This window comes from Leptonychotes weddellii, chromosome 6 (genome assembly GCF_054177405.1).
Source record: "Leptonychotes weddellii isolate Sample4059 chromosome 6, ASM5417740v2, whole genome shotgun sequence".
NCBI lineage: Eukaryota > Metazoa > Chordata > Mammalia > Carnivora > Phocidae > Leptonychotes > Leptonychotes weddellii.
Genome location: NC_138374.1, coordinates 109,470,150 through 109,497,900, shown reverse-complemented (window position 1 = coordinate 109,497,900; position 27,751 = coordinate 109,470,150). Strand labels below are relative to the sequence as shown.

At 37.3% G+C, this 27,751-nt stretch overlaps 2 protein-coding genes across 2 annotated transcripts in view; one reads left to right on the top strand and one right to left on the bottom strand.

The window, feature by feature from the left end:
* The window catches only part of LOC102746572 (rRNA-processing protein FCF1 homolog), a 1,593-nt gene extending 1,070 nt beyond the window's left edge, over positions 1 to 523 (top strand). Inside the window, exon 2 of the mRNA XM_081822980.1 lies at positions 445 to 523. Within this exon, the coding sequence (XP_081679106.1) occupies positions 445 to 523 (79 nt within the window). The remainder of the gene's footprint in view (positions 1 to 444) is intronic.
* Positions 1 to 27,751, bottom strand: part of CRB1 (crumbs cell polarity complex component 1) — a 122,601-nt gene that overhangs the window by 56,509 nt on the left and 38,341 nt on the right. The window lies entirely within an intron of this gene.

Here is a 27,751-nt window from a genome sequence, read left to right as displayed (position 1 = left end):
GTGTGTGTGTGTGTATTTCTTCTTAGGGTTCTCTCAGATTCTTTAGTTTGGGATTTGATGTCTTTTGTTATGATTACTTTTAGAGAATTCTAAGCTACTTTCTCTTTGAATATTTTGTTTGTTTCATCTCCTCTCTAGCTGATACTTAAAATTACAGATATGTTAAACTGTTTGATGTCCCACAGCTCTTGGATGTACTGTCTTTTATTTATTTTTTTTAAATTTTCACTTTTTTTCTCTTCATATTCAGTTTGGATAACTTCTATTTACTTATCTTCAAGTTCACTGATTCTTTCCTTAGTTGAAGTTGTAAAAATAATACTTCATTTCTGATACTGTATTTTTACAGTATTTATTCCAGTTACATTTGACACTTAGAGGAATTTTGACCTCATTGCTGAAATTAACAATCTGTGTATGTCTATTTCATCTTTTTTTCTCTAGGTATTTTAACATATTGATCATAGTTATTTTAAAGATCCTATCTGCTAGTGCCAACATCTGGGCCATTTTTGGGCCTTAGCTTTTAGTTGTTCCCATATGCCTGCAGCACAGAAGTCATTTCTCTGTCTATTCTTGTCTCCTCTGGTGGTAAACTGTTGCTTGTCAAATGCTTGCTAGGGCAGCGGTAAGGGGCAGGTGTATGCTCTGTTGTGCTAGCAGAGCCTCAGTGTTAGGTAGGCTTCATGTGCTTAGGTCTTGAGGTTGGGGCTTTTCAGCACTCCTGTCCCTCCTTCTCATGGAGTGATTCTGTCTTGTGTCTGCAGCTAATCGTGTACAAGAGAGAATTTCTGATCTCTCTTCCAGTGGTGGAAGGCTTCCAATGTTGTAAGTATAGGAAACTGAATACAGGATTCTTGTCCATCTCTCCCAAAAGATAAGAGGCTTTCTTCTTCTACTCTTCTCCCAGCAGCAATGGGTCTTTCCTGTGCTCTGACAATGACAAGGTTTACTGTCCCTTCCCCAGTGGCTTAAGATTTTTGCTCCATATGAGAGAAGGATCTGAGTAGAGGGGTGAGTTTTTTTCCTTCTCTGCAGTGGTTGCTGATCATTTCCCGCACAAGAGGGCAGTTTTCTCTGGTCTGTAGCCCTATTTCCGGCAATCTTTCTAGCGAGTTCCCATTGAAAGTCTGTGGAAAGGGACTACAACTGAGTGCAAATTCCCATTGTGTCACTTCTATGTTGTCATAGTAGCCTACATTTGGCCTTTAGCAATTTAACAAAACTGATTTCTTTTTACTCTTTTGCATGATGACTGGTGTCTCTTTCTCCCATGTTATGCCATAGTTGAATCAATATGTGTGACTCTCCTCAACCTGTCCCTCCGTTGAATTCAATCTATTTGGTTGTCTTTTATCTAAATTCTTTTATGAGTCCAAGAAGAATTATGATTTTGTATTTTATTTGTGTTTGTCTTATAGTTAGGGTAGAAGTGATGTTCTTTCCAGAATTCTGCATTCTAGACAAAACCAGAGCTACTTTTAACTTCTGAAATTGCCATTATATTATTAAAATGAAGAACAACAAAAACAGAGCTCAAGAACTGGATTATGAATTAAATGTTTATATTAATTAAATTAATAGTTCAGGACCAACCCATACAAACAGCAGACATTTGGTGGTAAATTTAAAAATTTAAATTTAAAGCTTTCTTGAATGTGAGGCTAGGTCTCTGCTGTATTGTCACTAGAGATCCAAAATGTGGGAAACTGGAAAAGAGAGAAAAAAGGAGAGTAGCCAGAAGAACTGTATACCTGATAAAGTTTTGTTGTTATTGCTGTTGCTTTACAGCATGGGAGATGGGAAGAAGAGAGGAACTGAATGATAATGCAACTTTAGGAGAAGAAACTATAGATATAACCAAAGCCCTTGTTTAAGTGAGAGTTCTTAAGAAAGGCAGATTTTTCAAATGCTGGTCTATGAACGAGTGCCTAACACAGATTATTATTTCTTTCCTTTGTCACAAGTCTTCCCTGATTACCCCAGCATAAGTTAACCTTTCACTCCCTAGAACTTTTCTCTTGTGGCATTATCACATGACCCTCACTGATGGTTAGCATTATGTTTACATGAGCCTTACCTTTTTAATTGGAATAAAGGCTTTATGAGAGGAGAAGAAAAGTCCCATTATTATTTAGATACTCTTTAGTACTTAGCATAGTATAATTATACAGTACATTTTTAATTGGCAAAGGGCAATTAATTTTTCTCTCCAGGGGTATTAACCATTTGTTCAGTTTGTCTAGGTATATCATGGCCCTGATCTCTTGAAATTCTCTGACCAAACTCTATCAGGGACTCTGATAGATATGGTTGAGCCCAGAAAACACACAGTTGTCTCTGAATTTTTCTCAAGACCCAGCTGGCTCTTAGGCCACAGAATTTCTAAGATCTGGTTAAGTTCTTAACTTCATGCTTGGAAAAACCTGTTTAATACTTTTTAAAAAGATTTTGTTTATTTATTTGAGAACGAGAGCACATAAGCAGGGGGAGCAGCAGAGGGAGAGGGAGAAGCAGACTGAGCAGGGAGCTCCATGTGGGGCTTGATTGTAGGACCCTGGGATCATGACCTGAGCCAAAGGCAGAAGCTTAACAACTGAGTCACCCAGGCGCCCCCAAAAATCTGTTTAGATGTATCAAGAGTGTATTATGCTAAGTGAAATAAGTCTGTCAAAGAAAGACAAATACTGTATGATTTCATTCAGATGTGGAATTTAAGAAACAAACAGATGAACATAGGGGAAGGGGGAAAAAAGAGAGGGAAGCAAACCATAAGAGACTTTTAACTATAGAGAACAAACTCAGGGTTGATGGAGGGAGGTGGGTTAAATGGGTGATGGTTATTAATGAGGGCACTTGTTGTGATGAGCACTGGGTGTTATATGTAAGTAATGAATCACTAAATTCTATACCTGAAACCAATTTTACCATATATGCTAACTAACTAGAACTTAAATAAAAAATTGAAATTAAAAAAAAAGAAAAAAGACATCTGTAACCCCTTGATGTTGAACTGACTGAACATTGAGAAATTCTGCTTATAGGCTAAGGGGGGGCAGGAGAAACAGATGTTCCTGACACACACCCCTGGTCCTATTTTACCTATTTTATCACCCATCTACCTGTGTATAACTTCATAGTTTATCATTCTAAGCTTCAGAACTTGCCCTTCCCCATTTGTTGGAAATAATCTTTTTGTTGTCTCTCAATTTTTGTCTGATTTGTTTTCTTTCCAGAATTTCCTTATATGCCTAGCTCCCTTTGGGTTGTTGACTATTTTCAAAAACTAATAACATCTCCTTCAGGTCCCTGCACTAGAACACAAAGGCAAGCAACATCCATACTGTTTCCTCACCTGTTCAGTTCTGTATATCCCAGCTAGGAGGAAGCAGGCACACCGGATCACTTTACCTAGTCTTTGGACCATCAGCAATATCCTGATTTACTCAAGGCAGTTATTTGGCATCTATTAAAGAACAGAAAATTCACACAAGCTCTGTGTGTGTGTGTGTGTGTGTGTGTGTGTGTGTGTGTGTGTGTGTTTAGCCTGGAGAGTTGATGCCGGTAGAGAGAGGGTGTTAAGTAGATGGGGTAATAAAGGAGGATCAGAACACAGGGAAGATCTGGGGATTCTTAAGGTTGAAAAAAGGCAGGGGGTATATAGAAACACAACCTAGCTTATTTTTATACAGCATTTCTCTCATGCTCCAACTTTATTTGAGGTAGTCAGTCATCTCTATTTTTACAGTTCCCTAGTGAATATTATGCAATCTCCTAAGCAACTCACCAAAGGCAGGCACCTAAGGTGGGAAAATATTTCTGGCTTATAATTAATGTGTTTCTTGTTTCCATTTGCAGAAAATTTCAGAGTTTCAAATAGTTTCAGCCATAACGTACCTAACTTACAGTCAGAAGAAACCTTTTTAGAAAGTTATTTCATTCAACTATCACTCTGAATAATGTTGGAATATAACAAATAGATAATTTTCATTTATGGAGTAGAAATAGTTATTTCTTTCAAATAGTTTTCCTGCTGTATATGCTCTGGAGACATCCATTAGTAGCTCTTCAAATTCTAACTTTCTGTGGAAACTCTAAATTCAGGAAAGTCACTTAACCACTGAGGCCCAACCTTTCTTCTCTCTACAAGGCTGGTAATAATAAGTACAGGTCAGGGCTGATATGAAAACAAAATGGTGTAAACAATGCTCTTTGATTTTAGAGTAAGTCAGACTTATTTATTTCTCTTGTTGCCTTAGGAACTAATGAAGGCATAAAACACAGAGATGTAACTTGGAGATACTCTGTCTCATTTGAGTACAACCTAATATAGGTGCTCTGGTATAAAATAGGGACCCTGTGAATGGTTTAGATAACTCGCTGAATTAAAATGTTATCACCAAATCTACAGAAATAGAGTGACAGCTAATCCTATCATTGACCAGAATGATGACCCTGCATTAAAAGTGACTTTAATAAAAGTGGAATAAGAAAGATTCCTTGAGGGGCACCTGGGTGGCTCAGTCGTTAAGCGTCTGCCTTCGGCTCAGGTCATGGTCCCAGGATCCTGGGATCAAGCCCCGCATCGGGCTCCCTGCTCAGCGGGAAGCCTGCTTTGCCCTCTCTCACTCCCCCTGCTTGTGTTCCTGCTCTCGCTGTCTCTCTCTCTCTGTCAAATAAATAAATAAAATCTTTAAAAAAAAAAAAAAGAAAGATTCCTTGAAAGGAAATACCAAAAAGCAAATTGAAGATTAAGACTATTAGGATTTTTGGATAAAATAAATTATAATCTATAAGTACATAAATTAATGTATGCAGTTATAATTTGTTTTAATTGGTACAAAATAAGCACTTTTATATTATCTATACTATGTAGATATTAGATATATATAATACCACTCAAAACTTCATAAGTTTTGTAGGAAATTTTTTAAAGGATGCATGAACACTATTTATATATAGTGAGATTTTAAAATTGGTCTTGAGACATTTATTGTAATTTTGAAAGAAAAATATTTTAACAGAAGCCTCTTTTATTACTATATAGTCACCTCCCTTTATTCTGTTTTCCAAAGCATTTTGTCAAGGTAAGTAGTTTGGGAAAAAATAAAGTGAAAAAACACACCAATGTGACCTAATCTTCATAAAAATTCCATTCTTGCTAATGGAAGTAGAGTTTATAAAGGGCTATGATTAGAATAATATGTCATAACCCGAACATTTTAAATTCCATTAGGTGAAACATGATCTGTGGTACTAGTTTGGACTATTTGGGCAATAATTTCTTGTAAGAGTTTGATTACTAAAATCCCTAAATCCTTAGACCTTTTTTTAAGTAAAATAATAGTATTTTTCCCCCACTCGTTTCGCCTCTTAAATAATGAATTTTTACCCTTTGAAAAAAATGAACACTTTTTAAGCAATTAGTAGTGCTGCGGGTACCTGGTACAGTCATCTAGATTTGCAAAGGAAAATTGAAAACAGCCCAGCAATTTAACTGCAAATATTAGCTACTGAGCAACTCTAGCCACCGCTTCTCTTGCTATGCTGTTGCTAGGCTCCCTGCTCTTTACTGAGGATTCTCCACTTAGCACACTGCAGAGGTTGGGATCCTGTTAATTTAGCATCAGCAAGCCTTGCTTTTAACAAACAGTGGTTTATGTTAGTTCCCATGACGACTTCTAGAAAAGATAATAAAACATTGAGAGAGCAATCCTATCTTTTTGGTCTTATGTTCATTCCTGTGCTTCTTTTGCGTGTACTTTTAAATTTTAATCTATTTTTTAATTGTATTTTTAATGCCATGAGAAAACTGTAACTTGATTTACAGTCCTAATTGTATTTATGTTGTAATAGAGACACTCGACTTAATCACCTGCTTTATTTACACAGCATTTATGCATATATATGTGTGTGTGTGTGTGTGTGTGTGTATACACACACATATATATTCTCTGAGAGCCAGGATGCGCCTTCTCCTTGGGCCTTATGTCATCAGATGCCAAGTTTAAAGACTTTGTAACTTGACTCCCTACTTGGCTACTGTGGTGGCAGCTCCAGAAAATGAAATTTCCACATATGCAGTTACACTTTCTCATTTCCAATAGGACTTAATATCCTTGTGAGGGCAACTTCCCTGGTCCACTGAAGACCTGTCAAATTTCTATCCAGTTGCCCATCTTATATCTGTTCCACAGCATTTCTTAAAGTTGTGTTTTATTACAAGCTCTATGTAGTCATAATGATCCATTTAAGTGAGGATTTAGAGCTCTGCTCTTCCACATTTTCTGAAGCAGTAGTTTCATGGAAACAATTCATCCCATTTCCTTCTTCCCTTGTACTTCCTTGGGTCTTTTCTTGGCATTCGACAATATTGCTCACAGAGTTCGGAAAATGAGTATCTAGTAATAGTACCAGGAGAAATCATTATTATACCTAAGAGAAGCTAACCTTCCAAATATCAGTGTGAAGGGTATTTGTTGCCATTTGGACTATTTTCAACAAAATTTAAATATACACTTTCCAATCTGGCCAACTCCCAAGTTGGTATTACTTTTTACATTGTGCTTTAGCAAATAATTCTGTGTATTTTCTATATAACCTATTTCTTTACCACTTAGAGTGTAAAGTTCAAGTAGAAAGGGTTGAAATATGGAAATTATGAAAGCAAATTATTTGAACCATCTTCATAACTTCATTTCCTATCCAGCCCAAGCCTTATTCCAGCTGTCTGTAATTAGGATCCTGTTAACCTGTAGGACTTCTCATCCAGTTATACAATCTCTGAGGTCTCAGCTAGAGCAAGATATTAGGTGCGATTTTCCTCACTTGCAAGTGGTAAAATTATGTACATATCATATTTAAATTGAAGTATAAAACCCCAAAATAGATTTTATATTAAATTTTATATACATAAAATTGTATGCATGTATTTTTGGTTGTCATCAGAGAGAAAAATTAGAACCACAGGTGTAGAGTAAGAGTAGGGGAAGGCCCTCAGGTGTTAGCCACACCATCTTGGTAGCTCTAATTGAATGTGGTGAGGTGCTAGCAGGATACTTGAGTTCCTTACTCCATGGAGTTTGAGCACCGCATGATGCTGTATCCTGTACCAGCCTTGGAAGTCCTCCCCTGGCTCATCCCTAACTTCGTGAATACATTCCTCATAATAAATTGTGCCTTTGGGAGTCCCAAATTTCAGCAGCAAACTCTATAAGCAGATCCCCAGCATACTCAGACCTGGGTCCTCTCAGATACTACTCTACCCAAGACTTGAACTTGACTTGTCATGTTGGTATATATTATTGTAGGAAAGTGTACTGCTTCCTTCCTGACACTTTTCTTAATTCTTGTTTGTGCCATCCACAATGTGACTCACGAGCACCTCTTAGAAAGCCCTTCCATTATGGCAATACACTTCTGGGCACTGGTTAAGTTCAACTGTAATAAATAAGAAGTCAGCCACTCAGATGGGCAAAACCCAAGAGTGGAATTTATTATAAAGTTTCAGGATGCAATGATCAGAAGCAAAGATGCCTGATAGTCTGTGGAGTTACATATCATGCTCACTTTGCTTGTTAACAGGAAACTGCAAGGCAACTACAAACATTCTTTTCCATTTGAACTTCTTCTGATGTAATCATCTTCCATTACAGTGACAACTTCACAGCAGAAACTTGGTTTGCTTTTTTATTCTCTTCGAAATGATATCATTAAACAACTCTTCTGAAGGGATCAAAAGAAACTACAAGAAATTTATGAGACTCTGTCCAGCTGTAGACCCTCTGCCCCTCTATCAAAGTTGGGTGAAATTAGCTTATGGGATCAATAGTTATTATAGGAGGTGGACAGGCCAACAAGGCAAATGATTTTATAAGGCTTCTTTCCTGAGGATACCACACTAAAAACAAATTTGTTTTCACTCCAACAACCTCTTAAGGGAATTTCAGAATGTTAGTTGTTTGATGAATACTACTATTGAGAGAGCCTGGGATGTTTCTAATATGCCATAAAAGGAATTGTGTTTCTGGTCTCTAGGTGAATTCTCTTGCTTCTTTTAATTGCAATGGGCATGTAATCCCTTGTGCTGTCTACCACAGAACTGTTTCTGCCTTCAACTCTTGCCTGGGGAAATAGTTTCTTGGGAAAGTATTTCAATAATTCCTAAGACTTTTTTTTTTTAATTTTGCTCTAAAATATATGAATCTGCAATGGATAAGTGACTATGCTTGCATAACCTTATTATTAAATCCTATCACAAAATATTCTTAAAGGCCTCAGGCTAGAAAAGGATAGTTTTAACAGGAAATGTCTGTCTAGAAAGACACTTGATCACTGAGAATCAAGGAGAGACTCCCCTGGGTTGTCTTTTTCGTGAGAAAAAAAAGGAGGTTTAAATATTTTAATTAGCTTATTTTCTTTCTTTTTTTCCAGCTTTACTGAGATATAAAGGACATATAACTTGGTATAAGTTTAAGGTGTACAACGTGATGATTTGATACACGAATGTATTGTGAAATGATGACCACAAGAAGGTTAGTTAACATATCCAGCACCTCGCATATTTACTTTTGTGTAAGAATGTTTTTTTTAGAACTTTTAATATCTATTCTCTTAGCAACCTTCAAGTATTCAATACCCTGTTGTTAACTGCAGTCACCATGCTCTACGTATGATGCTCAGAACTTATCCATCTTATAACTGAAAGTTTGTGCCCTTTGATCACCTTCAGGCAATACAAGAGAATTAAAAGTTGCCTAAAATTATAATAGAATAATAAAACTAATGATAACAATGGTATATTTATGGTAGCATATAATTGATAATTAATACTATATTTATTAGAATTGATATAACAATTAGTATAATACCATATATTAATATTTACATATTCTATTAATACTAACATTTTATGTATAGAATACATATTATTATAGTATAATACATTCTCATATATTATTGCTATTACTGTTAGAAATAACCTGTTGAACTTAGCACCATGAAGAGTTGGGTGATAAGAGGAAAAAAACTAAAGAAAGGAGAGAAATCTGAAAACTTACTTCCTACTTCACAATTTTATGTCCTTTATTATAGAAATATCCTTTCCTGATAGAATATCAAAGAGAATAACAAAGAGCAGTTTCAAGAAATGCCTCCTTTATCTATTTGCATTTTAAAAAAACCATTATTTGGGGAAAAGCAATTCTCGATTGCTTTTTTATTTAAATTACAATTTGGGAATCAGGAACACAATTTTAACAAATGATAATGTACAATTGTACAACTAATTCAGCTAATTAACAATAGTGGTTTGTCTCAGGGGCTAGAAGTTGTGATATAGAGGGAAAAAAAGGTCTGCAATAGCAGCATTTCAGAGGAAAATTCCCTTTTTAGAAACAAGTTACCTGAATTAATGAGCTTAGTTGACTCGCTGACTAAATCATATCCTTTCCTCCCTGGAAACTCCTCAGACAGAAAATCCTTCAAAGGTTTCTGCTTATCCTCTGAAGTGCAGAGCAAGTCCCATTTTATTAAAAGTCTCTCCACCTTTAATGAAGGAGATTAGTTTTACTTTCACTTTTTTTCTATCCACGAATCTTTACCACAGACAAAAGATAACTGACAGAGAACAGGTGGTATACAAATCCTTCTAAAGCAGTGACTACTGCATACAGGGCAAATGAGCAACATAAATATGCAAATGTGGTCATTCATGTCCTTATTATCCGTAAATGTGAAACAATTAAGCGTGAAATACTTCGGGGAATAATTGAGGTAAAATGGCTTTTATGTGCTGGGCCACAATGAGATGTATTTTGGTTCTCATTTACCCATTTTAGTGTCAGTGTTGAGGACTTCACAGGAACTCTCAAGGCCTGTGGGACTCATGAATGTTAATTAACCTCAAGCAAAGACTATACCTACGAATGCAGAAAACGCATTCAAAATTCAGCTCCCTTCCCAAGCCTATAGGCTCTAAACTTAGTTAGAATTAAGGCAAGGGTCATAAACTGAAATGCCTACAAACACCAGGGGATCATCTGAAGAGACAAGGCTGTTTTCAGTTCTGGCTACTAATACCAGGTTGTCAAGTGGGGATGTGGGTCCAGGCCTTTGGATTTCTCTTTTCAGGTAACAGCATGATCTATCTGGGAGTGTCTGGAGCCCAGGGTGGGGGGGTGGGGGGCAGCCCGTTCAGGTCCCAGCTGTGCTATTTGTGAGCTGGGCAATCCTGGAAAATAAGTTACTGAATCTCTCTATGCCTTAATTTCCTCATTTGTGAAATGTAGACAGTAATATGGGTAGCACTTCAGAGGACTTTTTGGAAGATTAAATATTAGAACAGCATCTGGCACAGAGAGAATGTGATTACTATGAGCCATTATTACCATTTAAGAGAAGTCAGAAATCCAGTTTTGTATTTGGAATCTCCTAACTTTTAAATGCTAATAACTTGTTTTTCTTTTAAAATTATTGGGTCTGCTATAAATAAACCACATCCCAAGTGAAAATCTGGCCCAAGGCCCTCAGTCTGTGACTTCTGCACTTAGCTTATTTGAGCCTGCTGAAAAAGCTCTTATGAATTTCTGCTGGCTTTACAGTTTAATAGCCATTGTTCGGAATTATTTATTTGCTTGTATATTCTCTTTCCATTTGCAAAAGGACTTAGACTTTTGCTAGCTGACACTAAAAGCCATCTTTTCAACTAAACTGGTAGTCAGTAAAACAAAGAATGCACAGGTTATTTTAATAGCATGAAAATGTATAAAGAGGAGAGTAAGTGTCCCAGAAAACTACAGCTTGGAAAACTTGTTGACACTGAAGAGAAAATGACCCCTGAGCTTCAATGGCAGCCAACACAAAAAGGGAAGTGTCAGAAATGGTAGGGACCACATTGTCCTTTAATAAAAGAAGGTAGAGGCGCCTGGGTGGCTCAGTTGGTTAGGCGACTGCCTTCGGCTCAGGTCATGATCCTGGAGTCCCGGGATCGAGTCCCGCATCGGGCTCCCTGCTCGGCAGGGAATCTGCTTCTCCCTCTGACCCTCCTCCCTCTCATGCTCTGTCTCATTCTCTCTCTCTCAAATAAATAAATAAAATCTTTAAAAAATAAAATTAAATAAATAAATAAAAGGAGGTAGCATATCACATTGTCAAAAGACACTTCTTTCGACTTTGAACTCTAAAATTTCTAAAATGGGTCTTTGTAAAAGGAGCATTGGACAATTTAACAAAGAAGGACTTAAGTAGCAGTTGTGTTGAAAAAGTAGAGAATTTCCGTATGTAGCAGCTCCTTAATTCAGCCCTCTGAGCATGCTTATTCCTAGCCATGTAGCGGTATTTGCAAGAGGCAGAAAGAGAGGGTAAACCTGTCCAGATATATCTGGACCACACAGAGATGAAACTTAGAAAATTTTGAGATAAGAATTGTTAGTATAATCCCCATTTTTCAGCTTTCCCAAGTATCAACAATTTTAGTATGGGTCCATATGGAAATGCTAAAGCAATATAGATATGTTTTGATTAAAAAAAGATCCGTTTACCCCACAAGGCAAGGATGTGTGTGGACTGGGGGATAGAGGGGTAAGCAAGTAGGAGTGGAGAATGCATAGGAGGTGAAGAATTCTCAAACTGTAACTGTGAGCCCATTCAAGTCCTTGAAAGATTCTGGAACAGAGCTCCAGAATTCTGCAGCAAAAACAGCACAGATAACCTTATCCTAGGAGATTTTTTGAGGGCAGTTACCAATTTTTTACTTCTATTACAGAAGAACTTTAATCTAACTCCTGTAGAATGGTTGATTTGGAACAGGCCTGCATCTTGACAGGTCAGCGAGGTTTAAAAGAGCAACAAAATACACCCTGAAAATGAGTTCTAGTAAGTGTACCTTTATTGTCTTTCTCCTCCCCTAGAATATAAGCTACATGATCACAGAGATTATTGTCTGTTTAGTATTTTCAGGGCATGCAACAGTGTCTGGCACAAAGTCTGCTCTTAATAAATATTTGTTGAGTGCATGATCAGAATTGTTTGTTATTGTACATTCAGATACATACACATATGATTTTTTATTTATTTTTTAAATGATTTTATTTATTTATTTGACGAAAAGAGACAGAGAACACAAGCAGGGGGAAGGGCATAGGGAGAGGCAGAAGCAAGCTCCCTGCTGAGCAAGGAGCCCTACGACATGGTGGGGGGCGGGGGGGAGGGGGAGGGGGCTCCATCCCAGGACCTGGGACCATGACCTGAGCCAAAGGCAGACTTTTAACAGACTGAGCCACCCAGGCGCCCCCACGTATGATTTTTTTTTAATGACAATTTTTGTTTTGGCATATTTTCTACTTTGTAGCTTTGGCCGAATACAACTGAGAAACAGGTTCATTTGATACTGAAAATAAGCTGCTTTATACACAGATCGCTCTTTAGAAAATGTTTTATCATCTTAGAACGATCATTATAGTATCAATGATCTGAGATTTACTTTCTTAAACAAATGCATAAAATATTGAATGAATTAACAAATTTGAAATGTCTATCTATCATTAAAAGAAGTAAGACTTTTTCAACTTATTCATCTGTTCATTCATCATTCATCTATCATATACTTTATTGGTTATTCAGTCTGCACCAGGCATGGTGCAAAGTATTGGAGAGAAATCTGTGAGCCGACAAATCCCTGGGCTCAAGGGGGATACGCCATGATGGAAAATACTTATATAGGGCTTTCTGTGCACCAGAAGCTGTTCTTCACTTTTTGTATATATTATCATCATTTATTCCTTACAACCACTCTGTAAATGAGGTTACTATTATTATCTATATTTTGTAAGTGAGGAAATGGAAGGACACAGAGCATAATTTGCCTTCCCACAAAGGAAGTCTGGCTCCACAGCCCCTGCTTCCAACCATCATCACAGTTTCAGTTCATTTTGCTCAATAAGGAATGCTGAGCGCAGTGCTAGACACACTGTATGTATTTGAACATGACATATTGAGTCAAATCTCTTATGGCCTAAAGGAGGAGAGGTTGTTTGGAAAGCATCAAGCACATCTGCAGAGAAGAGTTTACTCCTCAAAGCCCATAAATTATTTGGCTCCCTCACATTAAAGAGTGCAAAACATTTTTAAGCAGTCCAACTATCTCACTGGTCAGTATGTACTTGACTTTGCCAATCAGTGTGTAAATATCTAAAATTTTTCATGTGCATTAAGTGGCTGTGGAAAGTTTTTATATTAAGACAGGAACAATGCTCATTATTACTATTGCAATGAGTTGTACTGTCATCTGACAAATCAAAGGCTGTATGTATCACCTCTTGTGTTTTTAATCATTTTTTATGGGTTCTGGGTTTGACCAAATCAATTTTATACATTACAGCTAGAGAATTTACTACAAAGGACAAAACGGAATTAGATTCATTGGGGAGGCCCTTTTAGTTGCACATATACAAATTAAATTTATGCCTAAGTTCTCCATATAGAAAACCTTTGTAAGACATCACTGTAAGGCCCTAAAGACAATCATTACGTTTGACCCTTGAACAACATGGGTTTGAACTGTGCAGGTCCATTTACATGAGGATGTTTTTCGATAAATACAGCACAGCACTGTGAATGTATTTTTTCTTCCTTGTGATTTCCTTAATAACATTTTCTTTTTTCTAGCTTACTTTATTGTAAGAAGACAGTGTGTAATAAATATAACATCGAAAATATGTGTTAATCAACTATTTATGTTATAGGTAAGACTTCTAGTCAACGGTAGGCTATTTAATAGTTAAGTTTTGTGGGTGGGGGGGAGTCAAAAGTTATATGTAGGTTTTCGACTGCACGTGGGGTTGACCTGTTGAAGGGTTAACTGTACTTATTCTGTGCAACTGAAAGAATACTGTATTTATTTTCTCAGCATGCTTTTTGCGATCTCTACTTGCCTATGACATATGGAGTAAATGGGGATTATGTAGGCAAGTTGAGTGACTCAAGTATAGTCATACTCTAAGTTCTCTTATTTCTCTACTACAATATATTCCTTAAAATTGCTGAAAAATCCTCTAATTTCTCTAATATATATTGCTTGAATAGGCTAAAATATGAAAAGGGGGAGAATGAGAGAAAACCAGAATGAGGAACCCATTTAATGGAAATTGATTAAAGGTCCTAGTGAGGTATTGCTTAGATGAAGACTCATAAAGCTGATATTAATGAATGATCTTTCAGGATCTAAGAGTAGTAATTCAAATGGGAATGGCTGTCAGATGAGATAGTGCGGTCATGAAAGGAAATATATCCTTCCCTAGACACAGGGAGGAGCCAAGGAATCTCTTCCATTTTCCTGCTTTTAGGTGCACGATTTGCATGCTAAAAATCCTCACCAATGAGGACAGTTCAACTAGGAGAGATGCACCAGATACACACTTGTGCTGGCTCCTGGGCCTTGTCAGTCCTGCTGGGCTGCTTTGTGTAACTTGGCATGGTGATGTGTTCAGACAGGATGGATCAAAGTGCCCAAGAGCCAACTGTGAGAATTCAAAGGCAAAAGGCTTCAGATGATCTGGAATGTATCTTGGTGTAAAGCTTCCTGGTGTTTTAATTTCTTGTAACATTTTACCTTTTGGGGCTTTGCAGAATTTAACTATGGTTGAAGTTAAGTGCTCAGCTGGGTGTCTGCTTCTATCATTTTTCCTAATGAATGCAGTATGAGAAATTGGATTATCTTACTTGGATTTTCTTACCTATTTGTCTAAGCTCTTCAAATCTTTTCACTGGAACAAATTCACTGAGCCTCTTCCTGCTTCTGTGGGGGAATAAGAGATACAGGGATGCCCTTAACTGCTAGATAAATCTGGCTACTTAAGTGAAAAACCACAGCTGGATGTTTGCTCCAAGCAATATTATGAAAGTGGGTTAAGACAAGAAATATAGGGCCTTATTAAAATTTCAAGGTCGATTGAGACAGCCAAGATATAATGAATGGTATTGGAGTTTGGCCAGGTCAATGGTGTTAAAACTCACTCAAAGACAAAGATAAATTTGAGGCCTGGGCCTTTGTTTAACCTCCCATCCAAAAAATGATTCTTCTTTGCCAAAACTTTTGATGATATTCCAGAATATTGTTTAATAGGTAACTCCAAAGCAATGCTGCCTTCAATTTAATCACCTTGGACTCTGTAGAACCCAGGTGTTAAGGAGAAAATTAGATAATTTTTATCTTTATTTCCTCTTTTCTTATTTATTAAATCATTGAAACAAAATAGCATATTAAAACATTTAAATCACAAAATGAAATGGTCAGCGTATGGAAGAATATTAAAGAAACAAATGTCTTCATCATGGAAAAGTACACAAAAATGAAATCTTAATTCTCTTGTTGAATTGGGGATGCATGGCTATGAAAAAGTTTTATAGTCATCATATAGGTAACATTTTTGTGTTAAAATAAAATTATGTTAGCTTTAATAAGAGGAGACCTACAAATTTCACTATTGGTCAAAATTCACCCAAATAACAGGATTAGATATACTCTTTCATCTTATGAAACTTACTCTAACCTTTAACCCCAGACCTCAGTGATAATATTCTTAACTTAAAATAAAATATTCTATGAATATGGAAAACAAAAAACCCATCCCACTATTCTTTCAATGTACTTACTGAATGGACTTAAGTTATTTTTAAGGATCTTCTAAATATCATCTTAACTGATAATTAGAAAATAGAATTTCATTATGCACATTTATAATTGTCTTGATGCTACCTCTAGGACATTGTTTTTCAATTTGCTTTTACATATATTCTTAGAATTGGAAAGAATCAAAGAGGTCATCTAGTCCAACCTATCACTCAGTGCAGGACCTCTTCTTTCCTACCTATGAAAAATAATTCCAATCATGCAGAACCTTGTTTCCTCACAATGGTGCTTGTCCCATTTGTATATGGCTTTAGTTATTTGAAAGTCATTCCTTTTATTGAGCTGAATTTTGCCCCTATTACTACCCACACAGGTTCTAGTTGTCTCCTTCAGAGGAAAGTAACAAATTTACTGAGCTACGAATGTATGAAGTGTACACTTTTCTGCTTGTGTGTTATACTTCAATAAATTGCTTACAGGAGACAAAAGCAAAAAAAAAAAAAAAAGAAGTGAAATCACTATATCTGAATTACTGCAGTTTTTCAGTAGGAGGTAAATCGCAGCTTTGAGAGAGATGTTTTTAAATAAAACCCATTGAGGAAGGCAAAAAAACACAGATAGCTTTTAACCAGTTGAATATCTGTGGCACTTATGAAATGTTTCATTCAGACCTTCCTTTCTGGGGTCAGATGAACATCAGAGAAATTAACAACAAGCCTGAAATTTACAAAGATGCCTCTCAGATGCATCAAAAGATGCATCTACTTTTGTCAAGAAGTTTTGACAGAGTTTTGGATTGAGGAATCCTTCATATAAAAATCATTGTAACTGAGAGTGAGATGTGAGCAAAAATGAAGAGAGAGGGAAAGAGAGATTAAGCATGAAGAAAGATGAGAGTAAATTAGGTTAATCTCTACCTATAGAGCAGTGATCTAATAACTACCTGGAAAAATTAAAAAATAATAAAGAGATCTTGATCTAAACTGTGAGTCCAACTTAAATAAAAATAGACTTCTTTGTAGAGAGCAGATTATTTTGCTTGGTTGGACTTTAAGAATCTTAAGCGATTGCCTAGTATCTGCATCATTGGGTGATACTTGGAAAGTCCTGAAGTTTTCATATGTGCCAAAAAGGGCCTACCCACACTCAGCCTTATCCTATCCTTTTTTTCCCTCCTCACATATTATGGGAGATAAACCGGGGAAGTCAAAATGGAAAAAACAATTCAAAAACATTGTTAAATGTCAACAAAACCTGTGCCCTGCCTTGAGAAGCTAACTCAACAAGAATAGCTATATGACAACATCTAACTGGTAAAGTTACTTTTGTCGCAAACCAATGAACTAAAAATACTCATTTGACTCAAAGATAATGCCAGAGGGAAACACTAGGCACAGAGACAGGGCCACCTTATTTTAAGCTATGAAGTGCTTGTAGTCACGTTCCCAATAACTTGCACAGAGTTGGCATGATCCATTAAAAAAGAGATCATGTGAAATTATAAAAAAGAGTTCAATCAAATTTTAAAAGACTTCATTTTTTTTTAAAGATTTTATTTATTTGACAGATAGACACAGGGAGAGAGGGAACACAAGCAGAGGGAGTGGGAATGGGAGAAGCAGGCTTCCCACTGAGCAGCGAGCCCAATGCGAGGCTCGATCCCAGGACCCTGGGATCATGATCTGAGCCAAAGGCAGACGCTTAATGACTGAGCCACCCAGGCGCCCCAAAAGATTTCATTTTTAATAAAAGGATTTCTCACAAAAATACAAGCTCTTACAACGCATTTGAATTTTTCTTTGCAAATATTTACATTCTTGACAAGAAGAAAGTTGGAACTGAGAAACTTAAAGATGTTTTATTGAAGATCAATCAGAAATATACAGAACACGTTTTTCAAATTATATGTCAACTGGCATGGAAAACTTATCAAAATTGGCATAGACCATAATTGGGGCAAGAATTCTGAACCTCAACTAATTATATTTGGTTTAGGAGAATGAAAGAATCTTCCGAGGATTCATTACTGTTTTTAGCTGCTGAGAGCAAAATTTTACCTGATATGTGGACTGATGATCAATACTTGCCCTGAGAGTCCTGAGATTTGATTGAAGCTTCCACTGAATAGTTTCAGCTCTTATATCCAACAAATATTTGTTGGGCCTCCTATATGGCCAGGCACTGTGCTCGGTCCTGGAGCTATATAATCAGCAAGACATTCAAAGCCTCTTTCATGGTGGACAATTCTAGTCAGGGCTGGGGAGGGAGCTAAAATATAAACAGAAGTGTGTGTGTGTGTGTGTGTGCATGTGTGTGTGTGCATGTGTGTGTGCATTCACGCAAGCACGTGTGCATTGATCATGTAGTAATAAATAATATGAAGAAAGTAATGCAGGTAAGGAAATAAAGTATGTGTATGTATATGTTGGGGTGTAGAGTGGGGTCATCTTATTTAGTGAAGTCCAGAAAGACCTCTCTGGAGAAGTGGCATTTGAACAAAGATCTAAAATTATAAATGAAACACCATCATGGTGATTTGGAATCTTCCAAAAAGAGAGAAAAGTAAATGTAAAGCTGCCAATTCAGGACTAAGTTTGGCCTAATCAAGTAACTCAGAGAATCCAGTCTAGTTTGAGAAAATAGAGTGAGAAGTCAGGAAGTGAGTTTGGAGAGGAAGGCCAAGGTGAGATCATACAGGGGCTTGTAGAACATGTTAAGGAATATGGGTTTTACTCAGTGTAATGGGAGCCATTGGATTGTTTGAATGAAAGACTTATATGATCTATTGTACATTAAAAGTTACTTCAACGGCTGCATAGAAAACGAATTTAGGAAGTTAAGAATAGAAACATCCAAAAAAGCTAGATAGCTATTGCATTAGTCAAGGTAAGAGATGACAGAGGCTTGTTCTCAAGTAGAAATGGGAGAGGTGGGAAAGCTTGGTCATGCTTGGGATACATCTTGAAGGAGAAGCCTATATAACTTGAAGATGAATTGAATGTGAAGTTAAAGAAAGAGAGAAATCAAATATGACTTCTTAGATTTTTGGCCAAACTGGGTGAATGTTGTTAACATTATCAAAATGGGGAAGAAAAAGTATTTTTGTTATTATTATCAATGGTACTGAGAGGTCAAGTAAGATGAGAACCAAAAATTAAGCTTTGAATTGGCAAAATGGGAATTGTTGACAAAGTTTTCACTGAAGCTATGGGGACAGCCTGACCGGAGAGGGTTAAGAGAGTGAGAAAGTAGAGTAAGTATAGACATCTCTCTGGAGGAGGTTGGCATAGAGAAGTAGGATGGTACTGGAGATGCATTCTAGAGACCTTTTTTTTTTTTTTTTTTTTTGGATGGGAGATAAGCAAGTTGAGTGATTTAGAATAGAGTAGAAATCAATGATGTAAAATTTAGAAGAAATAACTGGTAAAGGAGAGTCCTTGAGTCACTGAGGATCCAATGCATAACTAGAGGGCCTTAGGTGAGAGTGTAGTATGGGAAGGTAGTCCAAACGTGGGCAGAGGTGGTGAGTAATGAAAAACAGGTAAATGGGCACGTCTCAGAGAGTCAAACTGCTCTGAGCACTCAGCATCCCTGCAAATTCTTGCTGGGTGTGCCAAGAATGCAAGACCCTAAACATTCTTTACCTGGGCCAATATTCAGGGTGGTTTTTTACAGCAAGCAACTTTGAGGGATGCAGGGCAGACTTTTGAAAAATCAACCCCCAAATATTTTTTTAAAAGATTTTATTTATTTATTTGAGAGAGAGAAAGAGAGAAGGAGCAGAGGGAGAAGAACAAGCAGACTCCACGCTGAACACAGAGCCTGATGGGGTCTCGGTCTCACGACCCCAAGACCATGACCTGAGCCGACCCACTGAGCCACCCAGGTGCCCCAATCCCAAAAGATTTTTGACTCTATCTCCTTCACCTCTTTCTGGTCCACACCCCTTATTGAGGTAGTTAGGGCACAAAATATAGCCATCACCAGATAAATATCTTGTGTAGGCCGCCTCCTGGGTAATGATCAGGATGAAAGGAGAGAAGACTCATACAGATTATTTTGAAAATTCATAATTCTGCCCTTACTGTTAATGAGCCTGAAGTTTCTTTCTTTCCTCTAATGACAATACCAGGCCAGCTTGGTTTGTATACGCTCTGAGTGGCAGCCCACCTAAAGGAGAGACTAAGGGATTTAGACTTAACTCTGATTAGGCTATGTGGATTCTTTTATTGAGTTAACATGGTCCTAATCATTAAGACAATGACCACTTGGTTGAAAATATTGCCCACCAATTCTACTTACAATGACTCAGGTGGACCAAGTTGGAAAATATAATGGGGATTGCTGTAAATTTTTAAAATCGCTTTTTCCTACTTATATCTGACTCCTCTCACTGACAGGTATTGGTTCAAACAGATGACTGGGGAAAAGGTAAAGTTACAGCTACTGGGCTGGGACACACCAGTTTCAAGGCCATGGAAGGAGAACAACAATCTTAGTGCCTGAGGACAGGACACTTTATTTATTTATTTTTTTTTTTAAAGATTTTTTTATTTATTCATTTGAGACAGAGAGAATGAGAGAGACAGAGAGCACATGAGAGGGGGGAGGGTCAGAGGGAGAAGCAGACTCCCTGCCGAGCAGGGAGCCCGATGCGGGACTCGATCCAGGGACTCCAGGATCATGACCTGAGCCGAAGGCAGTCGCTTAACCAACTGAGCCACCCAGGCGCCCCTGGACAGGACACTTTATACCCCAAGATGGTTCAGGGGAAGGGAGCAATTCATATTCTCCTCGTCCCCTAGACTCAGCATTGCAGACTGGCAAACCGTCATATGGTCTAACTGAATCTAGCAGCATCTGCAGCTGACAATTTAACTCACTACTGGATTTGTCTACATGCTATAAAAACTCTGAGGACACAGCAGATCCTAAACTGCTCTGCCATCCTGACACCATCAGTGGCAGTTTCTGAACCTGTCCTCTTTTCAATCTTGTATGCGTACAATGGATGGGCCTCTATAATCTTGTGTCAATCCTAATGATACAAATTTATATGCTTCTCCTGATGCCCAAGTAGCTTTGGGTTGCCACACATAGAAATCAAGGCTGCAACTATTCAGTGACACTGCCCAATGTACCACATTAACCAAACCAACATAACCATCATCTAAATCAGGTTCAACAACAAATTCCAAACTGGAGTGAAGTGTGTTCCTTTGTATTATATATTTGTATGTGAAAGAATGTCCTTCTTTTGAGGGTGAGGTTTACTCATCTTTTGTCCCTGTATTAGTAATGACATCAAAGAATCAGCAGGTGGGTCTCAATGCCCTTGCATAGGTCACAGACTGGCTTTAGACTACATCATGGCTATCTGAAATAAGACCTGCTGGTACCCCTGGGATTTATTCAGTTGCTGAGTCTAGGACCTTGGGGAGTAGAGTTGAAGTCAATATTACATGCTGACCTCATCCTATTTCTTAGAGTCTTGTTGACAGTATCCTTAATTAAATGCTGTATGAGGCAAATAAAACAGATTTGGTCCCAATCTCTGACAGATTAATCAGGGTGGCTAATGGAGTGGCATATTTCATATGAAAATTCAAGTTTAGCCAGGAACGTGTACAGCAATGGGATGGTTTGCTGGAAGAAACAATCAATTTTGGGCTTTGTGCGTCCTTGCAGGCTCTTGCTAAGAATGCCAAGAATGCAAGGCCCTGACTGCTCCATGCCCAGGCCATTTCTTGGGGTTGGTTTGATAGCAAGCAAATTTGAGGGATGAAGTAATTAATGTCTCCCTCTCAGACAAAGAGTAGGTTTCATACTGCTTGCTATAAAAACAGTGAATTCCCCAACTCAGTATTCTTTGGTTGTGTCTGTGTAGTACTCATCCGGCCCATATGTATAATGTCAACTCTGTGGGGCTTGGGTGCAAGAGCAATTGAGGTCAATCTGATGCTCATGCTTGCTTGCTGTGTGGGCCTTTTTTATGACTCAAAAATCTTATGTCGTCTACCAACATCCATGAAGCATTACCGCACTAAGTTATGAGCTTGTAATTAGGGTAAAATCAAATCCAACAATAGGTTTAGTAGAGGGGAGATGAGGTAGTTCTTCTCAAGTGAAATCAGAAACTTGAAAATCCACTTAGAGTAACAAAGAGGGAGGAGTATTGGAGGTTTGAAGAAAGAGAAAGTACAAATGGTCACCTTGGGAAGTAGAACTCCAAAAGGATTGTTGTCTAGTGCTAAGAGCTTCTTTGAGATGGGGGTCATAAACTTAAAGTGATACTCATCAGTGCAGTGGGTGACTTGTCAGTTTTTCTCTAGCCCCATTCAAATTGCTTGTAGGTGTGGAGAAGGTAGAGTGTTAGGTTTAACCATAAGTGTACTTTTGCCAGGTAAGTACAATAGAGAGAGACAGGATCAGGGTTGCTGACAGTAGATGCAAGGGAATATAGTATTAGACCATGAAATTCAAGCTGAGATAAAGGATGAGGCAATTAGTAAAAAAAAAAAAAAAGGTTAGAACAATTGACTAGGAACAATTAAAAAAATCTTGGAGTTAAGAGAACTGGAAAAATAGAGGTTATGGTTAGACAATAGAATGATGGAACGTGCGTTATGTTAGTGAGGTTATTGGTGATAATAAAGCTGTGACCAGAGTGGGCAGAAGTTGTGGGGTGGCAGTCATAGTCATTAGAAATAAGTAGGCCAGTGGGAGATAATGGGTGCATGGACTTTCTGCATGGGTGTTGAAGCTTCCAAGAATGATGAAAGGAGTATGATTTTAAGATCTTCAGTGACAGAGGGGAAGGTACCAGGAGGTAGAAAGAAGGTTGCAGCAAGGAGAGATAGTGGGTGGCATTGTCTAAAGACACATGCTTTAAAATAAATTAAGATTTTTAAAATTAGTTTTAGAAGTAGAATTTAGTGATTCATCAGTTGCATATAACACCCAGTGCTCATTACACCACGTGTCCTCCTTAATGCCCATCACCCAGTTATCCTTCCCCCCACCCACCTCTCCTCCAGCAACCCTCAGTTTGTTTCCTAGAGTTCAGCATCTCTTATGAAGGAAAAGCGAATGCTTCATTTTCAGTAACATATAGCGTCCCTCTCAATTTTCATCTTATTTTAAACAGATGAACATAACGGGAGGGAAGGAAAAATAAAATAAATTGAGATTTCGAGTGAAGAAAGAGGAGTAACTGCCTAGAAGTAGCAATGAAATGAGAAGGACACTTAGTTTATTTTCAGAACATGGGATTTGGAAGAATAGAAAACTGCCCTCATTTGAAAGGGTTGCAGAAGAAATAGGATCCTGAGAAAATAGCTGGATTTCAGCTAAACCAAGTAGGTGAAAGAAATGTTTGGGTAAGAGGTTAAGGATATTGCTTATTGAGCTTAGGTGAAAGAAACATTTTGATAAGAGGTTAAGGATATTAGTAATTGAACTTAGAGTAAAGCTTGAGATCTTTAGCACATAGTGGGCAGTCCAGAAAAGGGTGGGAAATTGGATAAAATTAAGCCATACACAGAGCATTTTGGCATAAGAGACAAGAGACTGAGGCTCAATGGACCTGGCATGAAAGGACCTGAGATGCCTGGGCATCTAGGGATGACTGAGGTAAGCCCACCCGTAGGTCATGGCAAAGAGATCCAACTCTTCTGTAAGAGATTTAGTTAATCTAAGGCTTTGAATATCTTCCCTAGAACTGGGACCACAGCTGATCAGGACTTAAGTAAAACTCCAAGTGAATGTGACGTGGAGGTGGTTGGGAGGAGGATGTGGGGAACAAAGGTATTTCTGAAGTGTCTTCTGTGTTAATGTCAGAAGATAGACCCTCTCAACAACCACAGCAGCGAACTTGGGCATAAAAGCTGTAACCATTGATTAGGTCAGGTGAAGTTCACTGATACTGTTCTTCCTAATGATTAGCATGTGTAGGGAAACTTTTGGGGATCTTGGGCGGCTAGAAATGGTGTCAAAATGGCCATCCTCACAAGCAGTAAATATACGTATGCAGGTGACCAGGTCATGTGAAGGTTTGCAGTATTGTTTACTGCAAACATAATTCCTCATATCTTCAACCTCTTCTCTGAATGTTTTGTTCAATTTCTTGCACTAATAAACACCTGCATATTATTAGAAACTGCTACTGCTCTTACAGCTCTTTCAAATGGTGGTGGCCCACATCTCTCACATGAAAATAGGATCTTGATATGAAAATGTGCTATTCAGGTCCTCGAAGTTGCAAGGACAGCTCCTATGGAATGGCAATGTGGATTACTGAGAATTTAATTATTAATTTCCTAGTGAAGAACTTATAATTGTGTTATTCTTTTGTTTCAGAAAACTAGTCTTTTTCTAATGCATGTTGGCTGAAATATTTGATTTGGAGAGCTGGCATCTCTCTGTTGATTATTCATTTGAGAGTTTTTCCTTAGGTCTTTTGATTTCAAGTCAACAAAACGACACTAACCTGATAAATAGCCAAGACCCTTGATGCCATGGTTATCTATCTTTGTCATTAGGGTATCACAGACATGCCCATTCTTTGTATTTGTTCTATATTTGGTCTACCAAATCATGACCATTATATTTTCCTACTAGCTATAATATCTTCGTAGATAGCAGATAGTAAGCACAATAAACATGATTTTCAGAATTAACCTATGTATAAGTAGGTGGTACACTTTTCCTAATTGTTGTAGTGACCGTGGCAAAACCAAAAGTAGTACAAGCAGAAATGTGCTCATACACACTACGAATAGTTTTGTGTATAGAATATGCATAACAAAGGCAAAGGAAGCGAATTAGATGCATCTATTGGAAATACTAATGCATGTTTTATTAAGTATATAAAGATTGAAGCAACATTTGATCTTTTAGAGCAATAGTTTTATATGTATATCTAATATCTGTTCAAGTTATTTAGGATCTATACTCTCAAACGTGAAATTGTAAATAAGAAAAACAGTACATCTCTAAGAACAACAATAAGCCTAAAACATAAAGCCAGCAAATGAACAAATTCTATTGAACATCTCTCTTTAGGCAGGAGATGTTGACTGTCCCATATCCCTCAATGCTTCATGAATAGATGACACTTTCAACGTTATATGTTTGGCCCTATATGGCTGTTTCAGTCGGATTTAGGTAAAGTGAAAGGATTTCATTTTTAAGGAAAAGTGAATGCTTCATTTTTAGTAACATTGTACTGGAAGCAGATGAACCTGAGAATTGAGAACTCCTGTGTACAGTCACTTTGCCAGGTGGCTCTCATCGGGGTGTTTATTGTTAAAAACCCCACTATTTCTGCCTGAGGTTTGAAGCCAGGACTTCACAAGATCCCCTGCTGCACTCAATTCTTTCCATGCAGAGAGCAGATGGGTGAAGGCAAATAAATCCCAGCCTCAGAGGCAACAATGTAGCATTCCAGAGACCAGTGATGGTGTTGCTTTTAGTTGGAGTAAATGCTAATTGGAGTTGGGAGTGAAAGCTAGAATTGAAAACTGGACTTGGTTTATGAGACAGTTGGGAAACTTGTGAAAGGTATTATCACTACCATATTTTGATAAACAGAGACAATTAAGCTTGGTTGGTTAGAACAGGATGCTTCAAGGGTAAGCACACGGGTCATGAGATCCTGTCTTAATTTTTAGAAGTAACATGGTCCTTCGTATTAAAAAAGGCTAACTTATCATTGAATTTGGATTCTTATAATTTCCAATAAATTCCATCTGGCATGAATAGCATGAATAGGTCCTCTTCTGATTTGACTGACTGCTTTTTTATGGCTTCACTGTGGCAGTTATTATATTGTATCTTGTATTTTTGTGCATCTTTTTCCTCATGGTTTTTCAGTTTCCTTCAGGAAGACATCATGTATTTTCATCACTATATCCCTAGAACTGAGTCCATTGCCCCAAACTGGAAAGCTAAAACATAATAAGAAGAAGCAGCCAACATTCCTTCCAGTAACGGTCAAGGATGGTCATACAAAATAAAGCAAATTTACTGATTTTGGAATGGACTGAACAGTATTATTCAACTACAGGCCTTCTTTAATTATACATTTATTTAACTTTCCATTAAAATTATGTGAATATGTGGGTTTAAATAAATGTATCAACCTTTAAATCAAGTGTTTATGCACCATTATTATGTCAGTTTGAGCGCTGCAGCTATGGGCACAAAACAGTTATGACAGTATGTGAAGATATTTTGCCAAAGAAATTTTATTTAATGATTTTGGGGAATTAGAGAATAGTAACCATTACTGCAACTAGACCCATGAGCTTCCAAGTCATTAAAATACCTAAATGGATCTTCATATTTTTCTCAATTATCTCATTGAATGAGACTTTTGCTTTCTCTGGGCCATGACAAGTTGCTTTACTTGTTGTAATTCCCAGAAGAAACCCTGAATAAAAGCTAGTCCTTCTTCAGAGGGGCTTGGATCTTCTCACCAGAATACTCTGCCTCCTTGTTTTCACTATTTCTCACTTTCTGTAACCTCAAGCTTTCTTTATTTCTATCTCCCTCAGTATGTCTTCCAGGACTCTGAGTTACTTTCTACTCTAGTATAGTTCACTTTTAATTATAAAAAGTTAGAAAATTATATTGCATATGCAACCACAACCATTTTCAATATAGAAGGTAATTCTAATTGTAGTGAGGAGTAATAAATACATCCTTAATTATAATAAAAAAGAATAGTTTGTAGCTATATTTAACAGCTCTAGTGGTTTCTTTGAATGGAATTCTCTCATTAAATGTATTAAAAAACTTACATTTTTTATCATGATGGAAATTTTATTTTAATCTAACAAGGGATAGAATTTCAAAAATGCATGGCTTGTAAAAAATAAACTGTGTGGCATTTATATCATTAGCAGAGAACAGTGGGAGCCCCAATGGCACCAGATGAACTGAGCAGACCAAAACAACACTGCAACAACTCAGCAGTTAAACTGGTCATTGGACCCATAGCCCATCAAAATAGGCCAGGACCTATTTATCAAAACTAAGCAGGTGAGCTGGACACTTAACTGTCTGCTAAAATTTAAAAACATTCTGGTAGGACTTGGAGTCTCCTAAAGTAACATCCCAAATGTCCAGGGTTCAATTGAAAATGACCCATCATACCAAGAACTAGAAAACCACGATTTGAGTGAGAAAAGAAAATAAACTAAAATCAACACTGAGTTACATCAGATGTTGGAATTACCTGACAAGGATTTTAAAGAAACCATCATAAAATAATTTGATAAGCGATTACAAATTCTCTTGAGATAAAGACTTCCTAAATTTGGCAAAAGACATAAATCCAGATTTGAAAAGCTGAATGAAACCCAAATAGAACAAACCCAAGTAAATTTACACAAAGACACGTCATAAATAAAATTTTGAAAACTAAATACAGTGTCGAAGGTATTATCACTACCATGTGTTTTCTTTTCAAGCAGCCAGAGAAATGATGCATTACTTCTATGGCAACACCAATTTCAATGACACCAGATTTCTGATTTTAAACAATGGAGTGTAGAAAGAAGTGGTATACTGCTTCAGGTCTTTTCTGATTTGTTTAGAGTATATTTCCTGGGGACGTTGTTACCCTGTTAGCATTTTATTCTCTCATTAATCTATTCTTCTCTGGACAAAATGACAAGACGGAAAAAATCACCTCAACAAAAAGAAAAAGAAGCAGTACCGACTGCCAGGGACCTACTCAATATGGACATTAGTACGATTTGGATCTAGAGTTCAGAATCATCACTTTTAAGATACTAGCTGGGCTTGAAAAAAGCATGGAAGTTATTAGAGAAACCCTTTCTGGAGAAGTAAAAGAACTAAAATCTAACCAAGTCGATATCAAAAAGGCTATTAATGAGGTGCAATCAAATATGGGGGCACTAACTGCTAGGATAAATGAGGCAGAAGAAAGAATCAGTGATATAGAAGACCAAATGATGGAAAATAAAGAAGCTGAGAAAAAGAGAGATAAACAACTACTGGATCATGAGGGCAGAATTTGAGAGATAAGCGATACCATAAGACGAAATAACATTAGAATAATTGGGATCCCAGAAGAAGAAGAAAAAGAGAGAGGGG